The sequence below is a fragment of the Medicago truncatula genome, chromosome 6, assembly GCF_003473485.1.
Source record: "Medicago truncatula cultivar Jemalong A17 chromosome 6, MtrunA17r5.0-ANR, whole genome shotgun sequence".
NCBI classification, from domain to species: Eukaryota; Viridiplantae; Streptophyta; class Magnoliopsida; order Fabales; family Fabaceae; genus Medicago; species Medicago truncatula.
Genome location: NC_053047.1, coordinates 22,113,065 through 22,139,216, shown reverse-complemented (window position 1 = coordinate 22,139,216; position 26,152 = coordinate 22,113,065). Strand labels below are relative to the sequence as shown.

Below are 26,152 nucleotides of genomic sequence, written 5' to 3'. Positions count from 1 at the left end.
ACCCCGAAGTTCATTGGTCCGTATCAGATATTGGAAAGAGTTGGAACGGTGGCTTACCGAGTGGGTTTACCGCCGCATCTTGCGAATTTGCACAACGTTTTCCATGTGTCGCAACTTCGAAAGTATGTTCCGGATCCATCTCATGTGATCCAAAGTGACGATGTGCAAGTTAGAGACAACCTTACGGTAGAGACTTTACCGGTAAGGATTGATGATCGTAAAGTGAAGACGTTGAGAGGCAAGGAGATACCTCTCGTGAGAGTCGTTTGGTCGGGAACGACTGGTGAAAGCTTGACGTGGGAGCTTGAGAGTAAGATGCTGGAGTCTTATCCAGAGTTGTTTGCTTGAGGTAAATTTTCGAGGACGAAAATCTTTTAAGTGGGGGAGAGTTGTAACGCCCACTTTCGTTTAATCGTTTATTTAATCGAGTTTAGGTGATTATATTATATTTATATAATATATGTATGATTTTGATATGTTTTGATGATTTGTGGTGATTTTGGTGATTTGATTGATGACGTGTTAAGTTATGAGTTTTGGAGGATTTGATAAGATTAGAGAATTTATTTTATTGTTAAATAAAATAAAGATTTGAAAATAATATAAAATATTTAGTTGAGGGCTGTTTTGATATTTTAGATAGTTTTGGGGGAGAAAGTGAGATAAGATAAGTTATTAGAAAGAGGTATAAATAGGAGAAGACCTAATATTTTAGAAACTCATTGTACGTGAAAACTTTTGGAAAAAGGGAGAAAAGCTTAGAGAGAAGCTAGAGACCAAGAGTGCTGCGATTTTCTTCATTCAAGGTAAGGGTGAGACTAATAATTCAATAATGTTAATTACTGTAATTCTGATGATTAGTTGACCAAGTTAGGATTGATTTAGAGAAGTTTTGGAATTAGGTTAAAACCCTAAAAAATTGATGATCAAACGGTAAAACTTGTTTAGATTGATGTAAGAATTGTCCTGTAACCTTAGAATATGTTTAGGATGAATTCTGGAATCAAAACCAAGCTTAGAACCATGTGAAACGTCGGATTTTCGTGATTTTAGGAAGCCTGGCCGTAGCGACATTCATCGCTCGCCACGGCGAGCTATGATCCTCGCCTCGCGAGTGATGAACTTCATCGCTCGCCACGCGAGCCCCTTTCCTTCGCCTCGCGAGTTGTTTGGTGCAACTCGCCATGGCGAGCAACCTTTCCTCGCCTCGCGAGCTTAGGCAGAGTGCATGTCATATTTTGTATTTTCGACTTTTTAGTTGGACCTTGAGTGCCTTTAAGTGCCTAAACATACCTAGAGATGATTAGGAATGATTTTAGAACAGGATTGAACCCAGAACAACATTAGTTTGAGAGATTAGTGCTACTCGCCATGGCGAGTAAGTTCTCTCGCCTCGCGAGTACAACCAGAATGTAGTTGCTTGAGTGTTTGTGCGATCTGTGTCGCACGAGTTGATCAAGAGTGAACCCCTAATTGGTATTGAGACCTAGTGGTGACGTTTAATGCAGCCTGTAAAGTTGTTTAAGTTATAATGATATTAATTGAGCAAGAACTAATGTATTGTATATTCATGCAAGATATGAAGTTTGATAATAATGCAATTTATGTGCTATTGATATAATGATATCATCTTGATATATGACTTGTTTATGCTGCTTCCGTTATTTAACTAAGTGCATAATTATATGGTGAAGTTTAGCTCCAAATTATTGGATGCATGTTGATAAGTGATTACGATGTTTTGTTCATATGTGTCCATGCATAGCATATCATTGAGCTTAGTCCTCACCACGAAAATTAGGAGCTTTGTCCTCCGCACGTTTTATAGGAGCTTTGTCCTCCGCACGATTAAAGTATATTAATACTTATGATGACGATTGGTACCACATGCATATAAGGAGTCTAGGAGCATTGTCACATTGTCATGATTAAGATGCCTTGTTGATGATGAATGGATATGTGATTACGTGATAAGTGTTCATTGATTATGTTATGTTGATTATAATGATTGGTTATATGATTACGTGATAACTGTTTAGCGTTTATGCAAAGTTAATAATGGAATGATTATGATGTTAATTTATGATTCGCAATTACATTGATTAATGTTATTTTATTATGAAATCTCACCCCTTCTGCTTGAAAATGTTGCCCTTCGTATGGGTAACTTGCAGGTGATCGTGCTTAGTGTGCAGTTGCCGTCGTGAATGGCCTTGCCTTCACTATGTCGTCTAGGTCGCTCTGATACGTAACGGGATGGGGTTTAATGCTATAACATGCTTCATTCTTTTACGTGAACTGCCATGATAATTTATGCTTTGATAAACTCTTTTGAGATACTTGTTGGGCCTGCGTGCCAAAACTTTTATGAATTATGATTATGATTTTCCGCTGCTATGTTAAAGTTATTTGTGAAGGTTAAATTATCATTTAACTGTTTTTGGATTACGTTTCTATGTGATATCCCGTTTATGGTTTTTACTCTGATAATTGTTTATGAAATTTGTATATTGGGAAAACGGGGTGTTACATTTGTCATCCTTGTTGACTAGTGTGCAGTTGGTCTTACTGAACGTTACATCATACCCATTGTCACAAAATTGACTTATGCTCAATAGGTTATGCTTCAGACCATCTACTAACCACACATTATTAATTGAGATGGAGGAATTACCAATAGTACCTGTACCAATGATCTTTCCAGTTTGGTTGCCACCAAACTTCACTTCTCCTCCATCTTTCATTGTAAGGGTAAGGAACAAAGCTTTCTCTCCAGTCATGTGCCTTGAACATCCGCTGTCTAGGTACCATGACCTTTGTTTCTCTCTTGCCCTTAAGCACACCTGCATTTTTGTCCAATTCAGATTTAGGTACCCATATCTTCATGGGTCCTTTTGGGTTAGTTTTGGAGGTTTTACTTTTCCTCCCTTGTACCTTAGGGTGAATGCTGAGTGGCTTCTGATCATTCAATACTTTAGGTTTGACACCTTTTGGTATTGTTTTCTCAGAAGCAGTAGCTGCTTTGTTCTTCTGATCCTTTTCAATTCATATATCCGTTGATACCTCCCTTTCAATTCTTCGTTCTTCTTTGATAAGACTGAATGAGAATCAGCTACTTTGAATCTTCAGTTTGATTAAAGGATCAAATGTAGCTTCTGGTGAAGATATTGCTTCTGATGAAAACTTTTGCTTCTGATGACTTTCTGCTTCTGATGACGTCATCTCTTCAGGAGCAGTTTAGCTTCAGAAGCAGTTTTCTTCAGATGCTCAGAATTTCTTTTTCTTTCCATTGTTCTTCCAAGACCTATTGAAATAACTTGAGTAGCCTTTGGTCCTGTACACTTGAACAATTATTAGTAATAACCAATTGACAATTTTTAATACCTTGTTATCATCAAAACTTAATAAGGTTCATTGTGAAACACATTTTGTTCCAACAGAAAATTCTATAAGTTGGGGAGAGTTGTAACGCCCATTTCGAATTATTTAATTATTTAATTGAGTCAAGAGCTATTTAGGTGAGTTATATTATATTTATATAATATATAAGTGATTTATGGTGATTTGAGATGATTTATGAGATTGAGGTGTAGTGACTTATTTTATTGTTTAATAAAATAAGATTTGAAAATAGAATAAATATTGAGATGGGGGCTGTTTTGTGAATTTAGAGAGTTTAGTGGTATAAGTGGAATAAGATAAAATAGATGGGAGGAGATATAAATAGGAGAAGATCTAGTTTTAGAAAAAACAGTACGTACGATCGTTTTTGGAGAAAAAGCCAAGAGAGGGGAGGAAGGCCTAGAGAGCTGCGATTTCAATTCTAAAGGTGATCGAGAGAGGTTGCCGTTGCTTGCTGTCGTGAGTGGTTATCCCTCACTGTGTCCTATAGGTGCTCTGATACGTAACGGGATAGGATCTTTTGTGGCTATTTCTAGTTCCTTTACTTATTTGATTTATGAATAAGTTGTTTAACTGAATTTATGAGATGTTTCTAAGAGGCCTGCGTGCCGAGACCTTTTATGTTGAAGAATTTTATCCGCTGCTATTATGTTAATGTTTTATGTCGAAGGTTAATTAGTTAATTACCTCATTTATGAACTTTAGAAGTGTAGCATTCCGTTTATGTGTTTCTTACTCTGATAATATGTTTGAAATTTTTACGTTGGGAAAACGGGGTGTTACAATTGGTATCAGAGCAGGTCGGTCCGTCCGGCTAAGTAGTTGAGTCGAGTAACAGTTGTACTACTGTCTCTATGTTGTTTTGACTAATGTTTGTTGTGTATAGAACCAAGATGGCTGGAAGAAACGACGCTGCTATTGCCGCTGCTTTGGAAACTGTGGCTCAAGCTGTGGGACGACAGCCTAATGCAGGTGCTGGTGTTAATGCCGAAGTGAGGATGTTGGAAACTTTTCTAACGAATTATCCGCCTATTTTCAAAGGAAGGTATGATCCAGATGGAGCTCAATCGTGGCTCAAAGAGGTAGAGAGAATCTTCCGAGTTATGCAATGCAATGAAGTCCAGAAGGTGCGTTTTGGTACGCACATGCTAGCCGAGGAAGCTGATGATTGGTGGGTTAGTATTCAAGCCATCTTGGAGCATGAAGGTGGGGTTGTTACTTGGGTCGTGTTTAAAAGGGAGTTCTTGAGCAGATACTTTTCGGAATATGTTCGCGGGAAGAAGGAGATTGAGTTTCTTGAGCTGAGCCAAGGTGACATGTCCGTGACTGAGTATGTTGCGAAGTTTGTGGAGTTGGCTAAGTTTTATGCGCATTACACTGCTGAGATTGCTGAGTTCTCCAAGTGCATCAAGTTTGAGAATGGTTTGCGTGCTGATATCAAGCGGGCAATTGGTTACCAGAAGATCCGTGTCTTTTCTTAGCTGGTGAGCAGTTGCAGGATTTTTGAAGATGATACTCGAGCTCACTACAAGATAGTGAAGGACAAGAGAGGAAAAGGGGAGCAAAGACTAGATGATGAGAGGAGACCTAAGAGAAGAGATGCCCCTACTGAGATTGTTTGCTACAGGTGTGGTGAGAAAGGCCACAAGAGTAATGTCTGTAATGGTGAGGAGAAGTGCTTCCGATGTGGAAGGAAAGGGCATAAGATAGCGGAATGTAAGCATGAAGACATTGTGTGTTACAACTACAATGAAGAAGGACACATTGGTTCGCAGTGCAAGGAGCCTAAGAAGGCTCGGGCAACTGGAAAAGTGTTTGCTTTATCTGTTACTCAGACAGCGGATGAGGATCGTTTGATCTAAGGTAAATTTTCGAGGACGAAAATTCTATAAGTTGGGGAGAGTTGTAACGCCCATTTCGAATTATTTAATTATTTAATTGAGTCAAGAGCTATTTAGGTGAGTTATATTATATTTATATAATATATAAGTGATTTATGGTGATTTGAGATGATTTATGAGATTGAGGTGTAGTGACTTATTTTATTGTTTAATAAAATAAGATTTGAAAATAGAATAAATATTGAGATGGGGGCTGTTTTCTGAATTTAGAGAGTTTAGTGGTATAAGTGGAATAAGATAAAATAGATGGGAGGAGATATAAATAGGAGAAGATCTAGTTTTAGAAAAAACAGTATGTACGATCGTTTTTGGAGAAAAGGGAGAAAAAGCCAAGAGAAGGGAGGAAGGCCTAGAGAGCTGCGATTTCAATTCTTAAGGTGATCGAGAGTGGTTGCCGTTGCTTGCTGTCGTGAGTGGTTATCCCTCACTGTGTCCTTGAGGTGCTCTGATACGTAACGGGATAAGATCTTTTGTGGCTATTTCTTATTCCTTTACTTATTTGATTTATGAATAAGTTGTTTAACTGAATTTATGAGATGTTTCTAAGAGGCCTGCGTGCCGAGACCTTTTGTGGCTATTTTTTATTATCTTTTCATTATTATTTTCTCTTTTAGTTACCACATAGTAGATTCTTTTAATTTTTTTATTTCTTTTGGTTACCACATAACAGTTCCGTTTCATTATTCTTTTTTCTTTCGGTTACCACATTTCAGTTTCTTTTCCTCTCTATAGATTTAGGGAAAATACTTGGGTGATATAGAGTTGGGTGACATTGGTGATATTGGCCAATCACAATGCCACAATGCTTCTGTTTCTCTCTCTTTCACAAGAATTATGACATTGTGATTGGCCAATATCACTAATGTCACCCAACTCTATGTCACCCAAGTTTAGCTGCCCTTGCGATTAGCATTTTCTGATAGTTGTTGCTTTTAATTATTTTTGCTTTCTTTTAGTTTCTACGTAACAACAAACTTTTGTATATTATTTTCTTTTGATTACAATGTTCTCTATGATTTATCATTTTTATTGTGTTTATTTCCACCTTTGATTATTTCCACTAAATTTAATTAATGATTATGATTTCATATTCATTTTTGTTAATGTAAACTGAATGTTTCTAATTTGTCTCTTTAAGATTGTGCATGTCGATCACTCTCAATCACTCTCAATCATCACCTAGTTTGATCGTTTCTATGAGTTTAAATATAACACTAAAAGTAATAATATAACCAATTTAATACTTATATATGAAACTCTGCAAAATCCGTGTATCACATGGATTAGAGTCTAGTTATATTAAAAAGAAAAAATTCCGTGTTTAGCGCATCTTTTTTGTGGTGTCCGAGATTTGAACTTTAAACCTTATATATATTATGCATTATCCCTAACAACTGAGTTAAGCCCACAATGATATTTAATGCATATTAACTTGGCGGTATAATGACATTTCTCGTTCCCCAAGCCAGCACAGCATGTGAGAAGATGCTGTTGGTATACTTTTACTAATAATAGCATATAACCGTGTTTATTATAATATGTCTTAGAATAAACTAAACAATTAAACTAAATGTAATTAAAATAAAATAAAAATTAAACATATGTGGTTCCCCACAAAAAAAAAAAAAAAAAAAATTTAAATAGTTAACAAGCTCTCTTAAATGTAAATAGCATATAACCGTGTTTATTATAATAAGTCTTAGAATAAACTAAACAATTAAACTAAATGTATTTAAAATAAAATAAAAATTAAACATATGTGGTTCCCCACAAAAAAAAAAAAATTAAACTTAAATAGTTAACAAGCTCTACTAAATATAAATTGTTTTGTCTTCGTGAGCATAACTCAATTGACAGAAACATGAATTGTTATATTCAGGGATTGAAGTTCGAACCCGATACACCCTATTTATTTACCATAAAAAGATAAATTGTTCATAAAAAATTGTGTTTGATTGTTGAATAATTATTAACTAGACTTCACTGACCTCTCTATCAAACTTCAGATCACCAAAGATTATTATCTCTAAGTTACACATGGACAACTATGCAAAAAAAAAAAATCTGACTAGCTTGTCAAAAGAAAAGTAGTACATGACGAGGGATAAGATACCGTTCAGTAGAAAAGAATAAAATAAATAGATACGGTTATTATAGTAGGAATATTCGAATAATATATTATCCTTGAGTTTCACGAATTTGATTATAAAAAATATTAAGATCATCTTCCTGATTTGTTTTGCAGTTCTTGGATAAAATAAGTAAGATACCGTTATTATTGGATAAATGTTGCTGATTATTTACTTTGGTGACTGTAATACTCGGTGAATGATATATTTGTCGACTATTGGTGAACTTGTGATGATGTGATTATATAAGTGTTGAAGAATATTTTTTGATGTTGAGATTGCTTAATCATTTGAATAATTATGATGCTTTAACTTCATGTGATTATGCTTATTTATGTTAACGTGAACTAACCTCCAGTGGTCGTTCGGTTGACCGTCACACTATATTTAAATATGGTGTACACGGTGTGAAAGATTAGCTTATCGTTGATTGGTAAGTTGTTGGAGGCTAGTTTAGGAGCTGCCTCGTCTACTGTTTTTGGAGTCTTAGTGTAGGGCTCTGATTTAGGACGTCGGTGATGTATTATATGTTGCATATGACGTGGCTACTTGGAGATGTATGTTATTTATCGGCTACGATATTTTTGAGAAAAATTTTATGCATGCTAATGGAGATTTATTTAATATGTGACATCTATTTCTTGAATATTTGTAATATTCGTGTGTTTTATCGCTTTAATAGAAATAGAGCGTTACGAGTGAAGTCATGTGGGAGAGAAAAAAAGGAAAGGGAAGAAAGGGAATGAGAAAAGGAAGAAAAAAAAATAGGCATATATGGTGGTGTCTAAAATGTGTCTACTATTTTGTATCAAGTTATCATATCTCTTTATTTATATTTTTTTTGAAAGAATCTCTGGATTTATATTAAAAATTATATTTTAATCTAAAAAATATTAAAACATGAAATTGTTATTTTGGATCCAAATAATTGCCAAGAATATATTATTCATAATCTCAAAAATAGAAAGAGAATATTATTAAAAATCTCAAAATGTCGAAAACCTTTATATGATATTTTAGAGACCTGGACATAATTTTCTTATTCCGGAAATGACATTTTAAATCTCACTATTTATAAAGAAAACATTAATTGAAAAAAAAGCCTAGTAATTGCACAATTAAATACGACTAATAAGACGATGTGATGGTGGCTGCGACGGTGGCAAGGACGTTGATCCCATCTCCTTAGCAACCTTTCTAAGCACATGTTTTTTAACCTTTCCGGTTGAAGTCTTTGGCAATTCCTTCATGATCACAATTGTTTTAGGCGTCATAAAATGTGGCAACTCCTCCCTACAAAACTTCTTAATCTCCATGTCAGTTGGAATATCGTTTTCATTCAATTCATCCTTCAAACTCACAAACGCACACGGCGTCTCTCCCCAAAAATCATCCGGCCTAGCCACCACCGCCGCCTCCTTAACCGCGGGATGCATGTACAAAACACCCTCAACTTCCACACTACTCATATTCTCCCCACCACTTATTATCACATCTTTTAACCTATCCTTAATCTCCAAATACCCATCCTCATGCATAACCGCAACATCACCTGTATAAAACCAACCATTCTTTTTCATACACTGCAACGTGGCATTCTCATCTTTTAAGTAACCTAACATAACACAAGCACCTTTTACAACTATCTCACCAGCCGTTATACCATCGTGCTTCACACTTTCTCCGGTGGGTCCCACCACATCAACCTCCGTCACACCCACCCTTCTCACACCTTGCCTCGCCTTCATCCTCGCCTTCCCCGTCGCCGGAAACCTATCCCATTCCCTTTTCCAAGCACATGAAACAATCACACCAATCACCTCCGTCATTCCATAACCATGACTAACCTCAAACCCTAAATTCTCCGCTCGTATGAGAATCGCTGCTGGTGGCGACGACCCTCCGGTCAAAACATGAACCGGTTTTTTTAACTGTTCATTTTTGTTGAAATTTGACAGCATGTTAAGCACAACTGGTGCAGCACACATGTGTGTTACACCATGAGATTCAATCAGATTGTAGATCGATGGCGCGTCTGTCCTACGTGTGCAGATATTCGTTCCTCCGACGGCAGCCATTCCCCACGGATAGCTCCATCCGTTAGAATGAAACATTTGCAACGTCCACAAGAAAACTGGTTGAACCGGTACCGACCAATCAATGAGAGAATCAAGTGAAACAATGAACGTTGCTCTGTGACAATGCACAACACCTTTTGGAGACGACGTTGTTCCGGAGGTGTAGTTCAGCGTAATTGGATCCCACTCGGTGTCGGGACGGATCCATTTGAAATTTGGATCACCCTTTGCTACAAGACTCTCGTAGTCGTAGGTGTTCATAATGTTTATGTTTTTTGGAAGTGATGGAATCTGGTCCGGCAATAACGTTTCATCCATGATGAGGACGAGCTTAGGGCTTGGAGTGTTTTTGGGGAATAAGGAAAGAGCGTTGAGGGCAAGAGAAAGGGAGAGAATGTCAACAAAGATGAGTTTCGATTCACTGTGGATGAGCAGCGCGGAGAGGGTTTTGTAGTCAAGTCGGAAGCTGAGGTTGTTGAGAATGGCGCCGGACATTGGAACGGAGAATTGTAGCTCGTACATGGCCGGAGTGTTGGGAGAGAGGACGGAGACGACGTCGCCTTTTACGATGCCGAGGGAAGAAAGTGATGAAGCAAGTTGAAGACATCGTTTATGGGTTTGAAACCATGTGAATGAAGTGCTGTTGTATATGATTGATATGGAGTTGCCATAGACAGTAGCTGCTCTGTCTAAGAAGGTGAGTGGGGTTAGAGGTGTCGAGTTTGCTTGGTTTCTGGTTATCTGGTTCATTGTATATGAAGAGTTTTTCTTGTTCTACTAATTAAACTTAGTAGAGTACTGCTTATTTTAGTGACTCATTAGTGTGTTTAAATAATAACATAGTGTTAGAGAGATAGGACTATTTTACAGAAAATAAAATAAAATATCAATAAAACAATAAGGAACAAATAAAGATAAATTAACTAAAGAAAATAAAATAGCACTTTGATTCATTTGATTGATTTGTACGGTGTGTCAAAGACACTATATATAAGAATTTGATTCATTTGATTGATTTGTACGGTGTGTCAAAGACACTATATATAAGAATGATAATTGTTAATAAACTTAACGAGTCTAAAGACTAAAGAACTAACTTAAAGGTTTAACTAAAAACAATTTAAAGGAAAGACAGACTAAAATAATTTTACTTATAAACTTAATATCTAAATCATTTATTTAAGTCTAATTGTACTCAAACACATAGTCTCAAAAATGATATAGGGGGCGCGTGATAGTATATTCAAAGCTTAAAATCATCATAGCCCTTTTACGTTATACACCAGTACACATACGGCACGTCAGAGTTTTTTAGAGTAACTGTCAAGTTAGTTGGATAGGTGTTACTAAAAAGTAAATTCCAGCGTTTCCACTAAATCTGCTATTCAGGAGCATAAAACCCAGCTTCTGGAGTTCAGATGCTGATGCCATCTTCAGAGGCACATTTTCCTCAGAACCTCAATAAAGAGCTTCTAATGGACCATAGCTTCTGAACGACTTCAGGACCTAAATTCCTATTAAGGAGCAAGCAAATTTAATCAGACACAAAGTGCATGTTCAAATTTTTCTTTATAAAATCAAATCTTTCCACAATTAAAAGCTTAGTAAATATATCAGCCCATTGATGTTCAGTATCAATGAATTGTATATCTAAAATTCCTTTTTGAACATAGTTTCTAATAAAATCGTGTTTGATTTCAATATGATTGGCTCTTGAATGTAGAATTGGATTCTTCGACAAACAAATAGCAGCAGTATTATCACAGTAAATGGGAATACTGTTAGCATTAATCTGATAGTCTTCGAACTGATGTTTCATCCAAAGTAGTTGTGTACAACAACTTGCAGCTGAGATGTATTCTGCTTCTGCTGTAGACAGAGCAATAGTTGCTTGTCTTTTACTAGCCCAGGATATCAGATTATCACCCAAAAACTAGCAGTTGCAACTGGTTGACTTTCTTTTAAACATATCGCCAGCATAGTCAGCATCACAAGATCCAACCAACTGATAATCTATGGATTTCCTATAGAGGAGTCCAAGATTAGTTGTTCCTTTCAAATACCTGAAGATTCTCTTAATAGCAGTTAAATAAGATTCTCTAGGATCTGATTGAAATCTTGCACACATGCATACACTAAATAAAATATCTGGCCTAGATGTAGTGAGGTATAACAAAGAACCAATCATACCTCTATACAACTTTTGGTTTACTGCTGATCCCATATCTTCTTTGCTTAAGGTGTAGGTTGGATGCATTGGAGTGTTCATCACTTTACAATCTTCCAGCTTGAACTTCTTCAGAAGCTCCTTAGTATATTTTGTTTGATGAACATATACTCCATCTTTGCTTTGATTGATTTGAATTCCAAGGAAGAATTTCGACTCTCCCATCATGCTCATTTCAAATTCATCCTGCATTAACTTAGAAAATTGCTTGCAAAGAGATGCATTAGTAAAACCAAATATTATATCATCAACATATATCTGCACAAAGAGAATGTATTTCCCAAGAGTCCTTCAGGAGGTTGCTTGACAAACACCTCTTCTTCAACAACTCCATTTAGAAATGCACTATTGACATCCATTTGATATAATATTATGCCATGATTTACTGCATATGATAGAAGTAACTTGATTGCTTCCAATCTTGCAACTGGAGCAAATGTTTCAATATAATTGTTATACCCTGATTTTGGACCTAAAAATACTCGTTCAAATTTCTTTTCTAAACACTGATATTTGTCAGTTCTCTGTTATTTTACTCTGAATCCTTACTCTCTTTTTAAACGAATTTCACTGCCTCTGTCTTTTCTGACATTACAAGTCATTTAAGAACTCTCTGAAACGTCGCATTACTTTTCTTGCATTTTATTTCAAAAATCATACAAAAGGGTATTTTGGTCATTTCCTGCAGTGGAACCCATTTTAGTCCCTGTGTTTGCCTCTGAGTCTTTTCAACTTGTCTGTACGAATTATTGTTGAGTCTTGGTTTAAAAAATCATTTCAAAAATTGCATCTGAGTCAGTTTGAGTCAGTTTAGTCCCTAGGGGCATTTTGGTCTTTTCCTGTCAAAATTTCGGCAGAGAATCCGTTTCGAAGCAAGAAACCTCACCAGAAACGAATCAAGGTCTTCCTCAAAGATCTCCGTTTGAATCTCCAACTAAACCAGAGGTAAAACGCGTGAACCTTATTTTTCTTTCTCGAAAAGCATCAACAAGAACGAATCGATGTAGATCCCTAGGGTTTTCCAAAGTTTCTTTCAAAAAAGATTGAAAACCTAAAATGTTCTTCAAAACCGTAAATAAGAAGTGTAGATCTACAAAGATTCAAGCCTTGCATGCGAAAACTAATATCATATTCGTGTTTAGATTGAAGAGACGAGTGATTTAGGTTTAGTTTGGGTGAGATCTGGAAATTTAGGTCACCGGAAACTGCATAATCTCGCCGGAGAAGATGAAGTTTCCGGCGGACCTTCAAGGTCTCCGCCGTCGCTTCATCCTCACCGGTGGTGAGTTCTAGAGAGAAGTGAGAGGGTTAGAGAGAGGACGCGTAAGAGTAGAGAGAGAAAGAGGAGTGTAAAGTGAAAAAACCGGTGCTCCATCCTTTATATAAGCCAGTGAACTGGACCGGTCCAAGACCGGTCCAATCCCTTCAATCCTGAGCGTTGGATCTAGGGTTTCCCTCCCTGGATCAATCCAACGCTCCCTGTGCTTCCAGGCTTTTAGGTTTTGGGCTTGGGCCTTTTTCTCTGCAGTTTCCTACGTTTTTGTTTTTTTTTGCTATTCACACCTGTTTTCTTGCTATGTGAACCCTCTACCTGTCCAATTTTTCTTGCAAAAATTCCTAAAAATTCCTATATGTTTCTTGATGTATTTTTGATGGTTTTGTGATGTTTTCACGTGTTAAAAATGATAAAAATGTTTATGACATTTTCTTGTTGATTTGTTCATTTTTGTTATTAAACTTGTGAATTTTCTTGCTATAATCCGTTCATGAGGTTTTGGCATGATATGAGTGATTAATATGCAATTTCATGATGAATATGTCTCTGATCCTATGTGTGGTTTACTGTTTGTGTGATGTGAATTTTCATCTTTTCTTGTTTTGCAAGTAATGTGTGTTTTTGTCAAGAAATAAAGTGCAAAGTACCTCTAGAAATATGTCATAATGTTTGGCTTGTATGTGTCCTTATTATCCTCACATTATAGCTTCAAAATCAAACCTTTTTAACATTGCTATAATGAGGGGATTATAGGTCATGTGCATTGTCTAAGTGTCATAACCAATTTTAGGTATATTTTGCCACTTTATTTCGTTTCATTACTTTTTTTTCTCTTGCTATTCTATTCAATTTTGTTTACCTTTCTACTATTTTTATGCCCTATGATACTAACCATTTCATCTCACATTTCATTCATCCAATAGTTTTAGCATCATTTTTTTATTTTTCATTTCTATATCAATTGGGTTTGTAATAATTTTAGATTAGTTCTTTTTTTTTATTCCTTGCAAGACCATAGAATGTAAACTAGGGCCAATGTAACGGACAATGGACTCTCTATAATGATGTACACCGACACAAGCACCGACACGCACACACGTTGTATGTTTACCATTTTAGATATATGCTTAGGAAACGCGATACTTAGCCAAAATACTTTTTTTTAAACGAACTAATTCCATCACTCAAATATTTTCCAATAAACCTTGGAGTCAAAACTTCATTGTATTTCCCTTATTTTCTTAATAAAAACTCAAATGAATTCTAATTCCAACTTAGACTTCTTTTGTTAATAATTGAACCAACAATTCACTATCTTTTTCTCCTATGCCTTTATGGCTTCTTTCTCTTCTTCAAAACCACTTTCCAACAAAAACTAAAATCAACCAAACACACGAAAAAACATTTTTTGGAAGAGAACTACATGGAGTTTGATCCCTTAAATGGGTATGTAGGCATGAGGTCAAAACCTCTCCAAGTCCACTAAAATAAAACCTCAAACACTTTCTCCCCCCATTCTTCACTCAAATAAAACTTCTTTTTTAATAAGTAGGCAATAAAAATAAAGCGTAGAAGTAAACTTAGGAGAACGGTTCTTATGGAATACCATAATCGTTCCGGGTGCCTAACACCTTCCCGTAGCGAAAGCGACCCCCGAACTTCGAATCTAAGGGTTTTTCCTCAATTTTGCCCTTCCCAAGAAAAAATAGAGAATATCAAAGATTGAAAGGTTCAAGCCTAATTTATGACTTGACACCCGAAAATCGCGATAACAGAAATGGCGACTTCAACTGGGGACATTTTTAGCGGGTCACGCCTAGTTTTCCTTAGTTTATATTTACACTTTGTTTTATTGCTTACATATGTGAATACTTGTTTATTTTCATTTGACGTGTGGGGTGAGAATATCAAAAGTCCTATACCCGGGCTGAGTGAACTTATGATTAGGTAGAGATATAATCGACAATTCGATCCGAGGGTTGCCTCGTGTATTGGGTTATGCGATCAATCTCACATAGCTGAGGCATTTTGGAAGTAATATTGTCGGCGTGTGTTGTCATGCTTAGGCACTTTGCTTTCAATTGTTCGACGATGCTATGGACCGTAGTTACCAAACCCATCCCTGGCCTTTTTAGGACGTAGTGCGGTGGCTAAACCGAGTGTTGTCTCGAGTTTTAGTCGTCACGCGATACTACACTCAAGCTAGACCTTCTTGCGAATAAACATGGAACGGACGTTGTCCCGTGCTACCATGATATACGTAAGAGAGGTTGTAGTTTGGGAACTTGATTAGAACCTTGGTTACTATTATCCTAAGCCCTAGTTTACCGGGCACCGTGTCCGCCCTTGGCTCTTCGACTTTAATCTCAACCCTCCATGTTTTCTCTGTAATTGAAAAAACAATCATGCATACATGCATTCATGCATAAATTTTTTCTCATGCATTCATCGAAGGATTGGACAAATTAAAAAGCTTTGTAAACATTACAGGTATGAAGAAGACTAAATCCTACAAGTTCAAGGAGGTTGATTTGGTTAGTTTGAGAGAGTTGGCACTCAAGGTGAAGAATCAAACAGGTTTCCGACTCCGGTATGGTGGTTTGCTTACTATTCTCCGGACTAATGTTGAAGAGAAGCTCGTGCACACTCTAGTGCAATTCTATGACCCGAGTTTCCGCTGCTTCACTTTCCCGGATTTCCAGTTGGTCCCTACTCTTGAGGCTTATTCCCACTTATTGGATTCACCTATAGCCGAGAAGACGCCTTTCACCGGTCCCGGGGCTTCTCTTACTCCTCTGGTTATTGCTAAGGATCTCTATCTCAAGACTTCCGATGTTTCCAAGCATCTTACTACTAAGTCTCACATCCGAGGGTTCACTTCCAAGTATCTACTTGAGCAAGCTAATCTCGAAACTACTTGTCAGGACGCACTCGAGGCTATTCTTGCATTGCTTATCTATGGGCTCATTCTCTTCCCGAATCTCGACAACTTTGTGGACATGAATGCTATTGAGATCTTCCATTCTAGGAATCCGGTTCCTACCTTGCTAGCTGACATGTACCATGCTATCCATGACCGGACTCTCAAAGGTCGTGGGTATATCCTTTGCTATGTGCCTCTCCTATATAGGTGGTTTATTTCTCACCTTCTTGGTACCCGTGGGGGAATCAACTACAATCCAGAGCTTGCTATGAGACAGTTTGGGTTCCCTATGAAGACAAAGCCTATCAATCTTGCTACATCTCCGGAGTTCTTCTATTATTCGAACGCCCCCACCGGACAAAGGGAGGCTTTCACAAGGGCTTGGTCTAAGGTCCGCAGGAAGAGTGTGAAGCATTTGGGTGTGAGATCTGGTATTGCTCATGAGGCCTATACTCAGTGGGTAATAAACCGAGCTGAAGAGATTGGTATGCCATACCCTACTATGAGACATGTGGCTGCATCTGCTCCATCTATACCTTTACCTCTACCTCCCACTACTGAGGAGATGTATCAGGAGCATCTGGCCATGGAAAGTCGTGAGAAACAAATGTGGAAGGCCCGATACAATGAGGCTGAGAATCTAATCATGACTTTGGATGGTAAGGATGAGCAGAAGACCCATGAGAACCTGATGTTGAAGAAGGAATTGGTTAAGGTCCGAAGGGAACTTGAAGAAAAGGATGAGCTACTTATGCGGGACTCCAAGAGAGCCAGAGGACGACGCAACTTCTATGCTAGATATTGCGGTTCGGATTCGGAGTCTGAGTCTGAGGATCATCCCACCACTTCCTATGCTTGAGAGTTTTATTTGTTTATATTTCAAAAGTCTTCCCTTGGCTTAGTATTTCAAAGGGATTCATCTTGTAAACGCTTCGTTTTGCTTTGCTTGTTTAGATATTGTTTACAAAGCTCCTAATTTGTCTAAAAATCCTTCGATGTCCAAAAAAAAAAACTTTTGCATTTGCATTTGTACATATCATGCATCATGTGCATCATTCATCAAGTCACAAAAGGTTTCCAAGTGCTCACTGCCTCCTGGTTCTTCTGCCACAGAGATTGAAAGGTGGCTCGTGCTCGGAAAGTTTACGAACCAGACAGAATACACCGGACTAGATTCTACAGAAAGAAGAATTCGGCAGCCATGGAAGAAGAGAATGCTCAGCTCCGTACCGAGTTAGCCACTCTAAGGGAAGAATTGGCTAAAGCTAATGATGTCATGACTGCTCTGCTAGCCGCTCAAGAACAATCAGCCACAGCTATCCCTATAGCCACAGCTATACCGGTGACTACAAGCATGCTCCCAACTGCATCTACAGATGCTCGCTTCGCTATGCCAGCGGGGTTTCCGTATGGGCTTCCACCGTTCTTCACTCCCAGTACTGCAGCGGGCACTTCGGGCACTGCTAACAATGTTCTGATTCCTGCAACAAACGCTGTCTCCATCAATACTACTTTGCCTCAGACAACGGCAACTGTCACTGAGCCTCTTGTGCATGCCATACCTCAAGGTATTAACATCAACACACAGCACGGAAACATCCCCGTGATCAAAACCATGGAAGAGATGATGGAGGAACTTGCTAAAGAACTCCGTCATGAAATCAAAGCCAATCGAGGGAATGCGGACTCTTTCAAAACTCAAGATCTCTGCTTGGTATCAAAGGTGGATGTCCCTAAGAAGTTCAAAATCCCAGATTTCGACCGATACAACGGGCTGACTTGTCCCCAGAACCACATCATCAAGTACGTCCGAAAGATGGGCAATTACAAAGACAATGATTCCCTTATGATCCACTGCTTCCAGGATAGTTTGATGGAAGATGCTGCAGAGTGGTATACTAGTTTGAGCAAAAATGACATCCATACCTTTGATGAATTAGCCGCTGCTTTCAAGAGCCACTACGGGTTTAACACCCGATTGAAGCCGAACAGGGAATTCCTCAGATCTCTCTCCCAGAAGAAGGAGGAAAGCTTCCGTGAATACGCACAGAGATGGAGGGGGGCGGCTGCCCGCATTACTCCCGCTCTTGATGAAGAAGAAATGACCCAGACATTCTTAAAGACCTTGAAGAAGGATTATGTTGAGAGAATGATCATTGCTGCCCCGAATAACTTTTCGGAGATGGTCACCATGGGAACCCGTCTGGAGGAAGCCTTCAGGGAAGGAATCATTGTGTTCGAGAAAGCTGAATCCTCTGTGAATGCATCAAAGAGGTATGGTAATGGACACCACAAGAAGAAAGAAACGGAAGTAGGGATGGTGTCAGCTGGAGCCGGTCAATCCATGGCTACTGTTGCTCCTATCAATGCAGCCCAAATGCCTCCGTCATACCCATATGTGCCGTATTCTCAGCATCCTTTCTTTCCGCCATTTTATCATCAGTACCCTCTGCCACCGGGTCAACCTCAAGTACCCGTTAATGCAATCGCTCAACAGATGAAACAACAGTTGCCAGTTCAACAACAACAACAAAATCAGCAAGCTAGACCTACTTTCCCTCCGATACCGATGTTGTATGCTGAGTTGCTTCCGACTTTACTCCATAGAGGGCATTGTACAACCAGACAGGGCAAGCCCCCACCTGATCCGTTGCCTCCAAGGTTCAGGTCCGATCTCAAATGTGATTTTCATCAAGGCGCCTTGGGTCATGATGTCGAGGGGTGCTATGCTTTGAAGTATATCGTGAAAAAGCTCATTGATCAAGGAAAGCTGACTTTTGAGAATAATGTCCCACATGTCCTCGACAATCCTCTTCCAAATCATGCCGCTGTAAATATGATCGAAGTATGTGAGGAAGCTCCTAGACTTGATGTCCGTAACGTCGCAACTCCTCTGGTGCCTCTACACATCAAGCTGTGCAAAGCTTCTCTGTTCAGCCATGATCATGCCAAGTGCCTAGGATGCCTTCGTGATCCTTTGGGTTGCTATACTGTTCAAGATGATATCCGAAGCTTGATGAATGATAATTTTTTGACTGTTAGTGATGTCTGCGTGATTATGCCAGTTTTTCACGATCCGCCTGTCAAGAGTATGCCTTTGAAGGAGAATGCTGAGCCACTGGTGATAAGGTTGCCCGGACCGGTACCGTATACTTCAGATAGGGCTATCCCGTACAAATATAATGCTACCATAATTGAAAACGGAGTAGAAGTGCCTCTGGTGTCCTTGGCTGTGATGAACAATACCGCCGAAGGAACTTCAGCAGCCCTTAGAAGCGGAAGACTCCGTCCACCGTTGTTTCAGAAGAAGGCCGCTACGCCTGTAACACCCCGTTTTCCCAACATCAAAATTTCTTTAAAAAAAAACATAGCATTTATCAGAGTAAACATCAAACAACGGGATATCACATATAATGTAATCCAACAGTTAAATAATAATTTAACCAATAACTTAAACATTGCAGCGGAAAGTCATAAACATAATTCATAAAACGTTTTGGCACGCAGGCCCAACAAGTATCTCAAAAGAGTTAGTCAAAACAATAAATATTCATGGCAGTTCACGTAAGAGAATGAAGCATGTTATAGCATATAACCCCATCCCGTTACGTATCAGAGCGACCTAGACGACACAGTGAAGGCAAGGCCACTCACGACGGCAACTGCACACTAAGCACGATCACCTGCAAGTTACCCATACGAAGGGCAACATTTTCAAGCAGAAGGGGTGAGATTTCATAATAAAATAACATTAATCAATGTAATTGAGAATCATAAATCAACATCATAATCATTCCATTATTAACTTTGCATAATTGCTAAACAGTTATCACGTAATCGTATATCCAATAATTAGGAATAACATAACATAATCAATAAACACTTATCACGTAATCACGTAATCAATCATTATCAACAAGGAATCTTAATCATGACAATGTGACAATGCTCTTAGACTCCTTATATGCATGTGGTACCAATCGTCATCATAAGTATTAATATACTTTAATCGTGCGGAGGACAAAGCTCCTATAAAACGTGCGGAGGACAAAGCTCCTAATATTCGTGGTGAGGACTAAGCTCAATGATATGCTATGCATGGACACATATGAACAAAACAACGTAATCGACTTATCAACATGCATCCAATAATTTGGAGCTAAACTTCATCATATACTTATGCACTTAGTTAAATAACGAAAGCAGCATAAACAAGTCACATAACAAGATGATATCATTATATCAAAGCACATAAGTTGCATCATTAACACATCTTCTTATCTTGCATGAATATACAATATAATAGTTCATATTCAATTGATATTAATATAACTTAAACAACTCTACAGTCTGCATTAAATGACATCACTAGGTCTCATTACCAGTTAGGGGTTCACTCCTGATCAACAAGTGCGACACAGATCGCACAAACACATAAACAAGTTCATCCTGGTTGTACTCGCGAGGCGAGAGTACTTACTCGCCATGGCGAGTAACACTCATCTCCCAAACTAAGGTTGTTCTGGGTTCCCTCTAATCCTACATTCATTCCTAATCAATACTAGGTATGTTCAGGTACCCAAAGGCATAAAAGATTCACCTAAAAAGGTCGAAACACGAAATATAACATGCACTCTGCCTAAGCTCGCGAGGCGAGGAAAGGTGGCTCGCAATGGCGAGCTGCGTCACACAACTCGCGAGGCGAAGGGGATTGCTCGCCATGGCGAGTTGAACCAGACAACTCGCGAGGCGAAAAGGAAGGGCTCGCGTGGCGAGCGATGAAGATCATCACTCGCGAGGCGAGGATCATCACTCGCCGTGGCGAGCGATGAACAGAAGCACGGGCAGACTAGGGTTTTTCTCAAAGATTCATCCTACAACATGTTTCAAAGCTTGGTTTTGATTCCAGAATTCATCCTAAACATATTCTAAGGTTAAAGGACGGTTCTTTCATCAATCTAAACAAGTTTTACCGTTTGATCATCAATTTTTAGGGTTTTGACCTAATTCCAAAACTTTTCTAAATCAATCCTAACTTTGTCAACTAATCATCAGAATTACAGCAATTAACGTTATTGAATTATTAGTCTCACCCTTACCTTAATTTGCAGAAAATCGCAGCCCTCTTGGTCTCTTGCTCCTCTCTAAGCTTTTCTCCCTTTTTCCAAAAGTTTTCACGTACAATCAGTTTTTCTAAAACTAGGTCTAGCCTTTTTATATCTCCTCCTAATTACTTATCTTATCTCAATTTCTCCCCCAAAACTATCTAAAATATCAAAACAGCCCTCAAGTAAATATTTTATATTATTTTCAAATCTTTATTCTATTTATCAATAAAATAAATCTCATATCATAATCAAATCCTCCAAAACTCATAACTTATCACGTCATCAATCAAATCATCAAAACATATCAAAATCATGCATATATTATATAATTATAATATAATTGCCTAAACTCGATTAAATAACGATTAACGAAAGTGGGCGTTACAACTCTCCCCCACTTAAAAGATTTTCGTCCTCGAAAATTTACCTTAAGTAAACAACTCTGGATACGACTTTAGCATCTTACTCTCAAGCTCCCACGTCAAGCTTTCACCAGTCGCTCCCGACCAAACGACTCTCACGAGAGGTATCTCTTTGCCCCTCAACGTCTTCACTTTACGATCATCAATCCTTAACGGTAAAGTTTCTACCGTAAGGTTGTCTCTAACTTGCACATCGTCACTCTGAATTACATGAGATGGATCCGGAACATACTTCCGAAGTTGCGACACATGGAAAACGTTGTGCAAATTCGAAAGATGCGGCGGTAAACCCACTCGATAAGCCACCGTTCCAACTCTTTCCAATATCTGATACGGACCAATGAATTTCGGGGTCAACTTCTTTGACTTCAAAGCACGTCCTACACCAGTCATAGGAGTGACTCTCAAAAACACGTGGTCTCCTTCTTGGAACTCAAGATCTTTTCTACGCTTATCATGATAACTCTTTTGTCGACTCTGCGATGCCTTCATTTTCTCTTGGATCATCTGAATTTTTTCAGTAGTTTGCTGAACAATCTCTGGTCCTAAGACCACTCTTTCTCCTGACTCAAACCAACATAACGGAGTTCTGCATCTCCGACCATACAAAGCCTCGAACGGTGCCATTCCAATACTAGAATGATAACTATTATTATAAGTGAACTCGATCAACGGAAGATGACTATCCCAAGTTCCTCCTTGCTCAAGAACACAAATTCTCAACAAATCCTCTAGCGACTGAATTGTCCTCTCCGACTGACCATCTGTCTGTGGATGATACGCCGAACTCAATCTCAACTTCGAACCCAAAGCCTCTTGCAAACTTTTCCAAAATCTAGAAGTAAATCTTGGATCTCTATCTGATACAATGCTCGAAGGAACACCATGCAGCTTCACAATCTCTTTGATGTAAATCTCTGCCAGCTGGGCAACAGGGAAACTAATATTAATAGGTAGGAAATGAGCTGACTTCGTCAATCTATCAACAATAACCCAAATTGCGTCGTTCCCTCTAGGAGTATTTGGCAAACTCGTCACAAAATCCATGGATATACTATCCCATTTCCATTCTGGCACATCTAAAGGTACCATCATCCCAGCAGGTTTCTGATGCTCAACTTTCGACTTCTGACGCTCAACTTTCGACTTCTGACAAACTAAACAGGAATACACAAACTGTGCCACATCTCGTTTCAAACCAGACCACCAGAAAATCTTCTTTAAATCATGATACATCTTCGTAGCTCCCGGATGAATACTCAAGCTACTTCTATGACTCTCTTCAAGAATCATCTTCTTAATCTCTTCATTGTCTGGGATACAAATTCTTCCTCGGAATCTCAACACACCTTGATCATCGATTTTAAAATCACTGTCTTCAGTCTGATCTCTAGCAACCAACAAGTCCACAAACTTTACATCAACTTTCTGTGCTTCCTTGATATTTTTCAGAAATTCACTATCAATCTTCAGCATACCCAATTTCACACTCTGAGGTGACCATTCGCAAACCAAACTCATATCTCTAAACTGTTCAAGCAATTCGAACTCTCTGACCATCATGGCGGACATATGCAATGTCTTCCTACTCAAGGCATCTGCAACAACATTAGCTTTACCTGGATGATAATTCAAGCCAAAGTCATAATCCTTCAACAATTCGAGCCATCTTCGCTGTCTCATATTCAATTCCTTCTGATCGAACAAATACTTCAAACTCTTGTGATCACTAAACACCTTAAATCTCGAACCATACAAGTAATGTCTCCATATCTTCAATACAAAGACTACAGCCGCCAACTCGAGATCATGCGTAGGATAATTCTTCTCATGAATTCTCAACTGTCTTGAAGCATAAGCTACCACTTTACCTTCTTGCATAAGTACACCTCCTAAACCCAACTTGGACGCATCACAATACACCACAAAAGGTTCTTCGGGCTTCGGCAAAATCAAAACTGGAGCAGTCGTCAAACGTGTCTTCAATTCACCGAAACTCCTCTCACAATGAACGTCCCACACAAAAGTCTTACCTTTACAAGTCAACTGTGTAAGCGGAAGAGCTAATTTAGAAAACCCTTCAATAAATCTTCTGTAGTAACCGGCTAAACCCAAAAAGCTTCTAATCTCAGTAACTGACTTAGGAGTCTCCCACTGTGATACCGCTTCAACTTTAGACGGATCCACTGCAATTCCATCACCAGAAATAACATGGCCTAGAAAACTCACTTCTTTCAACCAGAATTCACACTTAGACAATTTAGCATAAAGCTTCTTCTCTTTCAACACTTGCAAAACAATCTTCAGATGCTCAGCATGTTCTTCTTCAGTCTTGGAGTAAATCAAAATATCGTCGATAAACACAACCACAAACCGATCCAAAAATGCATGGAAGATGCGATTCATATACTCCATAAACACTCCAGGTGCATTGGTAACACCAAAAGGCATAACTTTATATTCATAGTGACCATAACGCGTTCTGAAAGCCGTCTTCTGCATATCTTCATCCTTTACTTTAATCTGGTGATAACCTGATCTCAAATCAATCTTGCTGAAAACTCGTGCACCCACTAACTGATCCATCAAATCATCAATTCTCGGAAGTGGATACCTATTCTTGATAGTTACCTTGTTCAACTGTCGATAATCAATACACAACCGCATACTACCATCTTTCTTCTTTACTAGCAAAACCGGCGCTCCCCAAGGTGAAACACTCGGTCTAACAAACTTCTTCTCAAGCAAGTCTTCCAACTGTTTCTTCAACTCAGATAACTCAGAAGCAGACATACGATAAGGTGCCATCGAGACCGGCTTCGTTCCAGGAACAAGATCAATAGAAAACTCGACTTCTCTCTCTGGAGGCACATCAGGAATCTCATCTGGAAAAACTTCAGGAAAATCACACACCACCGGTAGCCTATGAATCACTGCTTGATTCTCAACAGATAAAGAAGCCATCAATGAAAACATCAATATACCATCGCGTTCCAGTTGGTTCAGCTGCTTAGTAGATAAAAACTCTGCACCACTTTCCTCTTCGACGGAAGAGAAATGCACTGACTTGCTAAAACAATTAATAAGAACGTGGTTGTACTCTAACCAGTTCATACCCAGAATCACATCCATACCACTCAAAGGTAGACAAACTAAATCCATTTCGAAATCACGACCAAACATAGACAAAGGACATTTCAAACATACGAGAGAAGTAGTCACCGAACCCTTAGCTGGAGTTTCGACAACCATCTCTCCATTCATATCAGACAAAACAAGACCCAAAGCAGAAACACAATCGAAAGCAATAAAACAATGCGTAGCACCAGTATCAATAATAGCAACTAAAGGAGTATTATTAATATAGCAAGTACCTCTAATCAAACGATCCTCGTTCTCTGTCTGAGTACCAGTCAAAGCAAAGACTCTACCAGTAGTCGGCGCCCTCTTAGGCTGAGTACACTGTGAACTAATGTGACCCTCTCCGTTGCAATTAAAGCACACAATGTCCGAACGATTGCAATCAGCTACAACATGACCTTTCTTGCCTCACAGGCGTTGCTCTTGTGGCCTTTCTCACCACAATTGAAGCACACAATCTCTGCAGCATCCTTCTTCTTAGGCCGTCTCACATCGACCATCTTCTGTTTCCCTTTATCAGCGGGGGCACTGTACGGCTTAGGACGACTCTGCTGTCCCTTACCCTTTATCTCATTCACTACCTTGTAGTGAGCCTTCGTATCCTCTTCGTAGATCCTGCAGCTATTAACCAAATCCTGAAAAACTCTCAGCTGTTGATATCCAATCGCCCTCTTGATGTCGGGCCTCAAACCGTTCTCGAACTTGATGCATCTCGAGAACTCAGCATTCTCAGCAGTATAGTGCGGATAGAACTTAGACAGCTCCACGAACTTGGCAGCATACTCTGTTACGGACATATTTCCTTGCTTCAGCTCAAGGAACTCGATCTCCTTCTTCCCGCGAACATCTTCTGGAAAGTATCTTCTCAGGAACTCTCTCCTGAAAACAGCCCAAGTCACAACAGCTCCTTCCTGCTCAAGGGTAGGCAGAATAGCAACCCACCGGTCATCAGCTTCCTCGGCCAGCTGATGAGTACCAAACTGCACTTTCTGATCCTCTGTGCACTGCATAACCCGGAAAATCCTCTCAATCTCCTTAAGCCACGTCTGGGCTCCATCAGGGTCATAACGTCCTTTGAAAGTCGGAGGGTTCTTCTTCATGAACGTCTCCAACATCCTAGCTTCAGCATTTGCACCAGCATTCACGTTAGGTTGTTGTCCCACAGCTTGGGCAACAGCTTGTATAGCAGCAGCTAACGCAGCATCGTTTCTTCCGGCCATTTCTGATATTCTACAAAAGTAGCAACAACAACATAGGATAGTAATATAAATATTACTAACACTCGACACGACTCTCTAATTGATCGGACGGATCGACCTGCTCTGATACCAATTGTAACACCCCGTTTTCCCAACATCAAAATTTCTTTAAAAAAAAACATAGCATTTATCAGAGTAAACATCAAACAACGGGATATCACATATAACGTAATCCAACAGTTAAATAATAATTTAACCAATAACTTAAACATTGCAGCGGAAAGTCATAAACATAATTCATAAAACGTTTTGGCACGCAGGCCCAACAAGTATCTCAAAAGAGTTA

The 26,152-nt window shown here is 38.8% G+C and overlaps 1 protein-coding gene across 1 annotated transcript; it reads right to left on the bottom strand.

Moving 5' to 3' along the window:
- Positions 1 to 8,398: 8,398 nt before the first annotated feature.
- LOC25480516 (probable acyl-activating enzyme 5, peroxisomal) lies at positions 8,399 to 10,320 on the bottom strand. The gene has a single exon (XM_013587027.3). It carries the CDS (start codon positions 10,258 to 10,260, stop codon positions 8,551 to 8,553), a length of 1,710 nt encoding a protein of 569 aa, XP_013442481.1. The 5' UTR covers positions 10,261 to 10,320; the 3' UTR covers positions 8,399 to 8,550.
- Between the last annotated feature and the right edge of the window lie 15,832 nt (positions 10,321 to 26,152).

Coding starts and splice junctions, on each gene's coding strand:
- LOC25480516 (XM_013587027.3), bottom strand. CDS start 10,260: ATGAACCAGATAACCAGAAACCAAGCAAACTCGACACCTCTAACCCCA.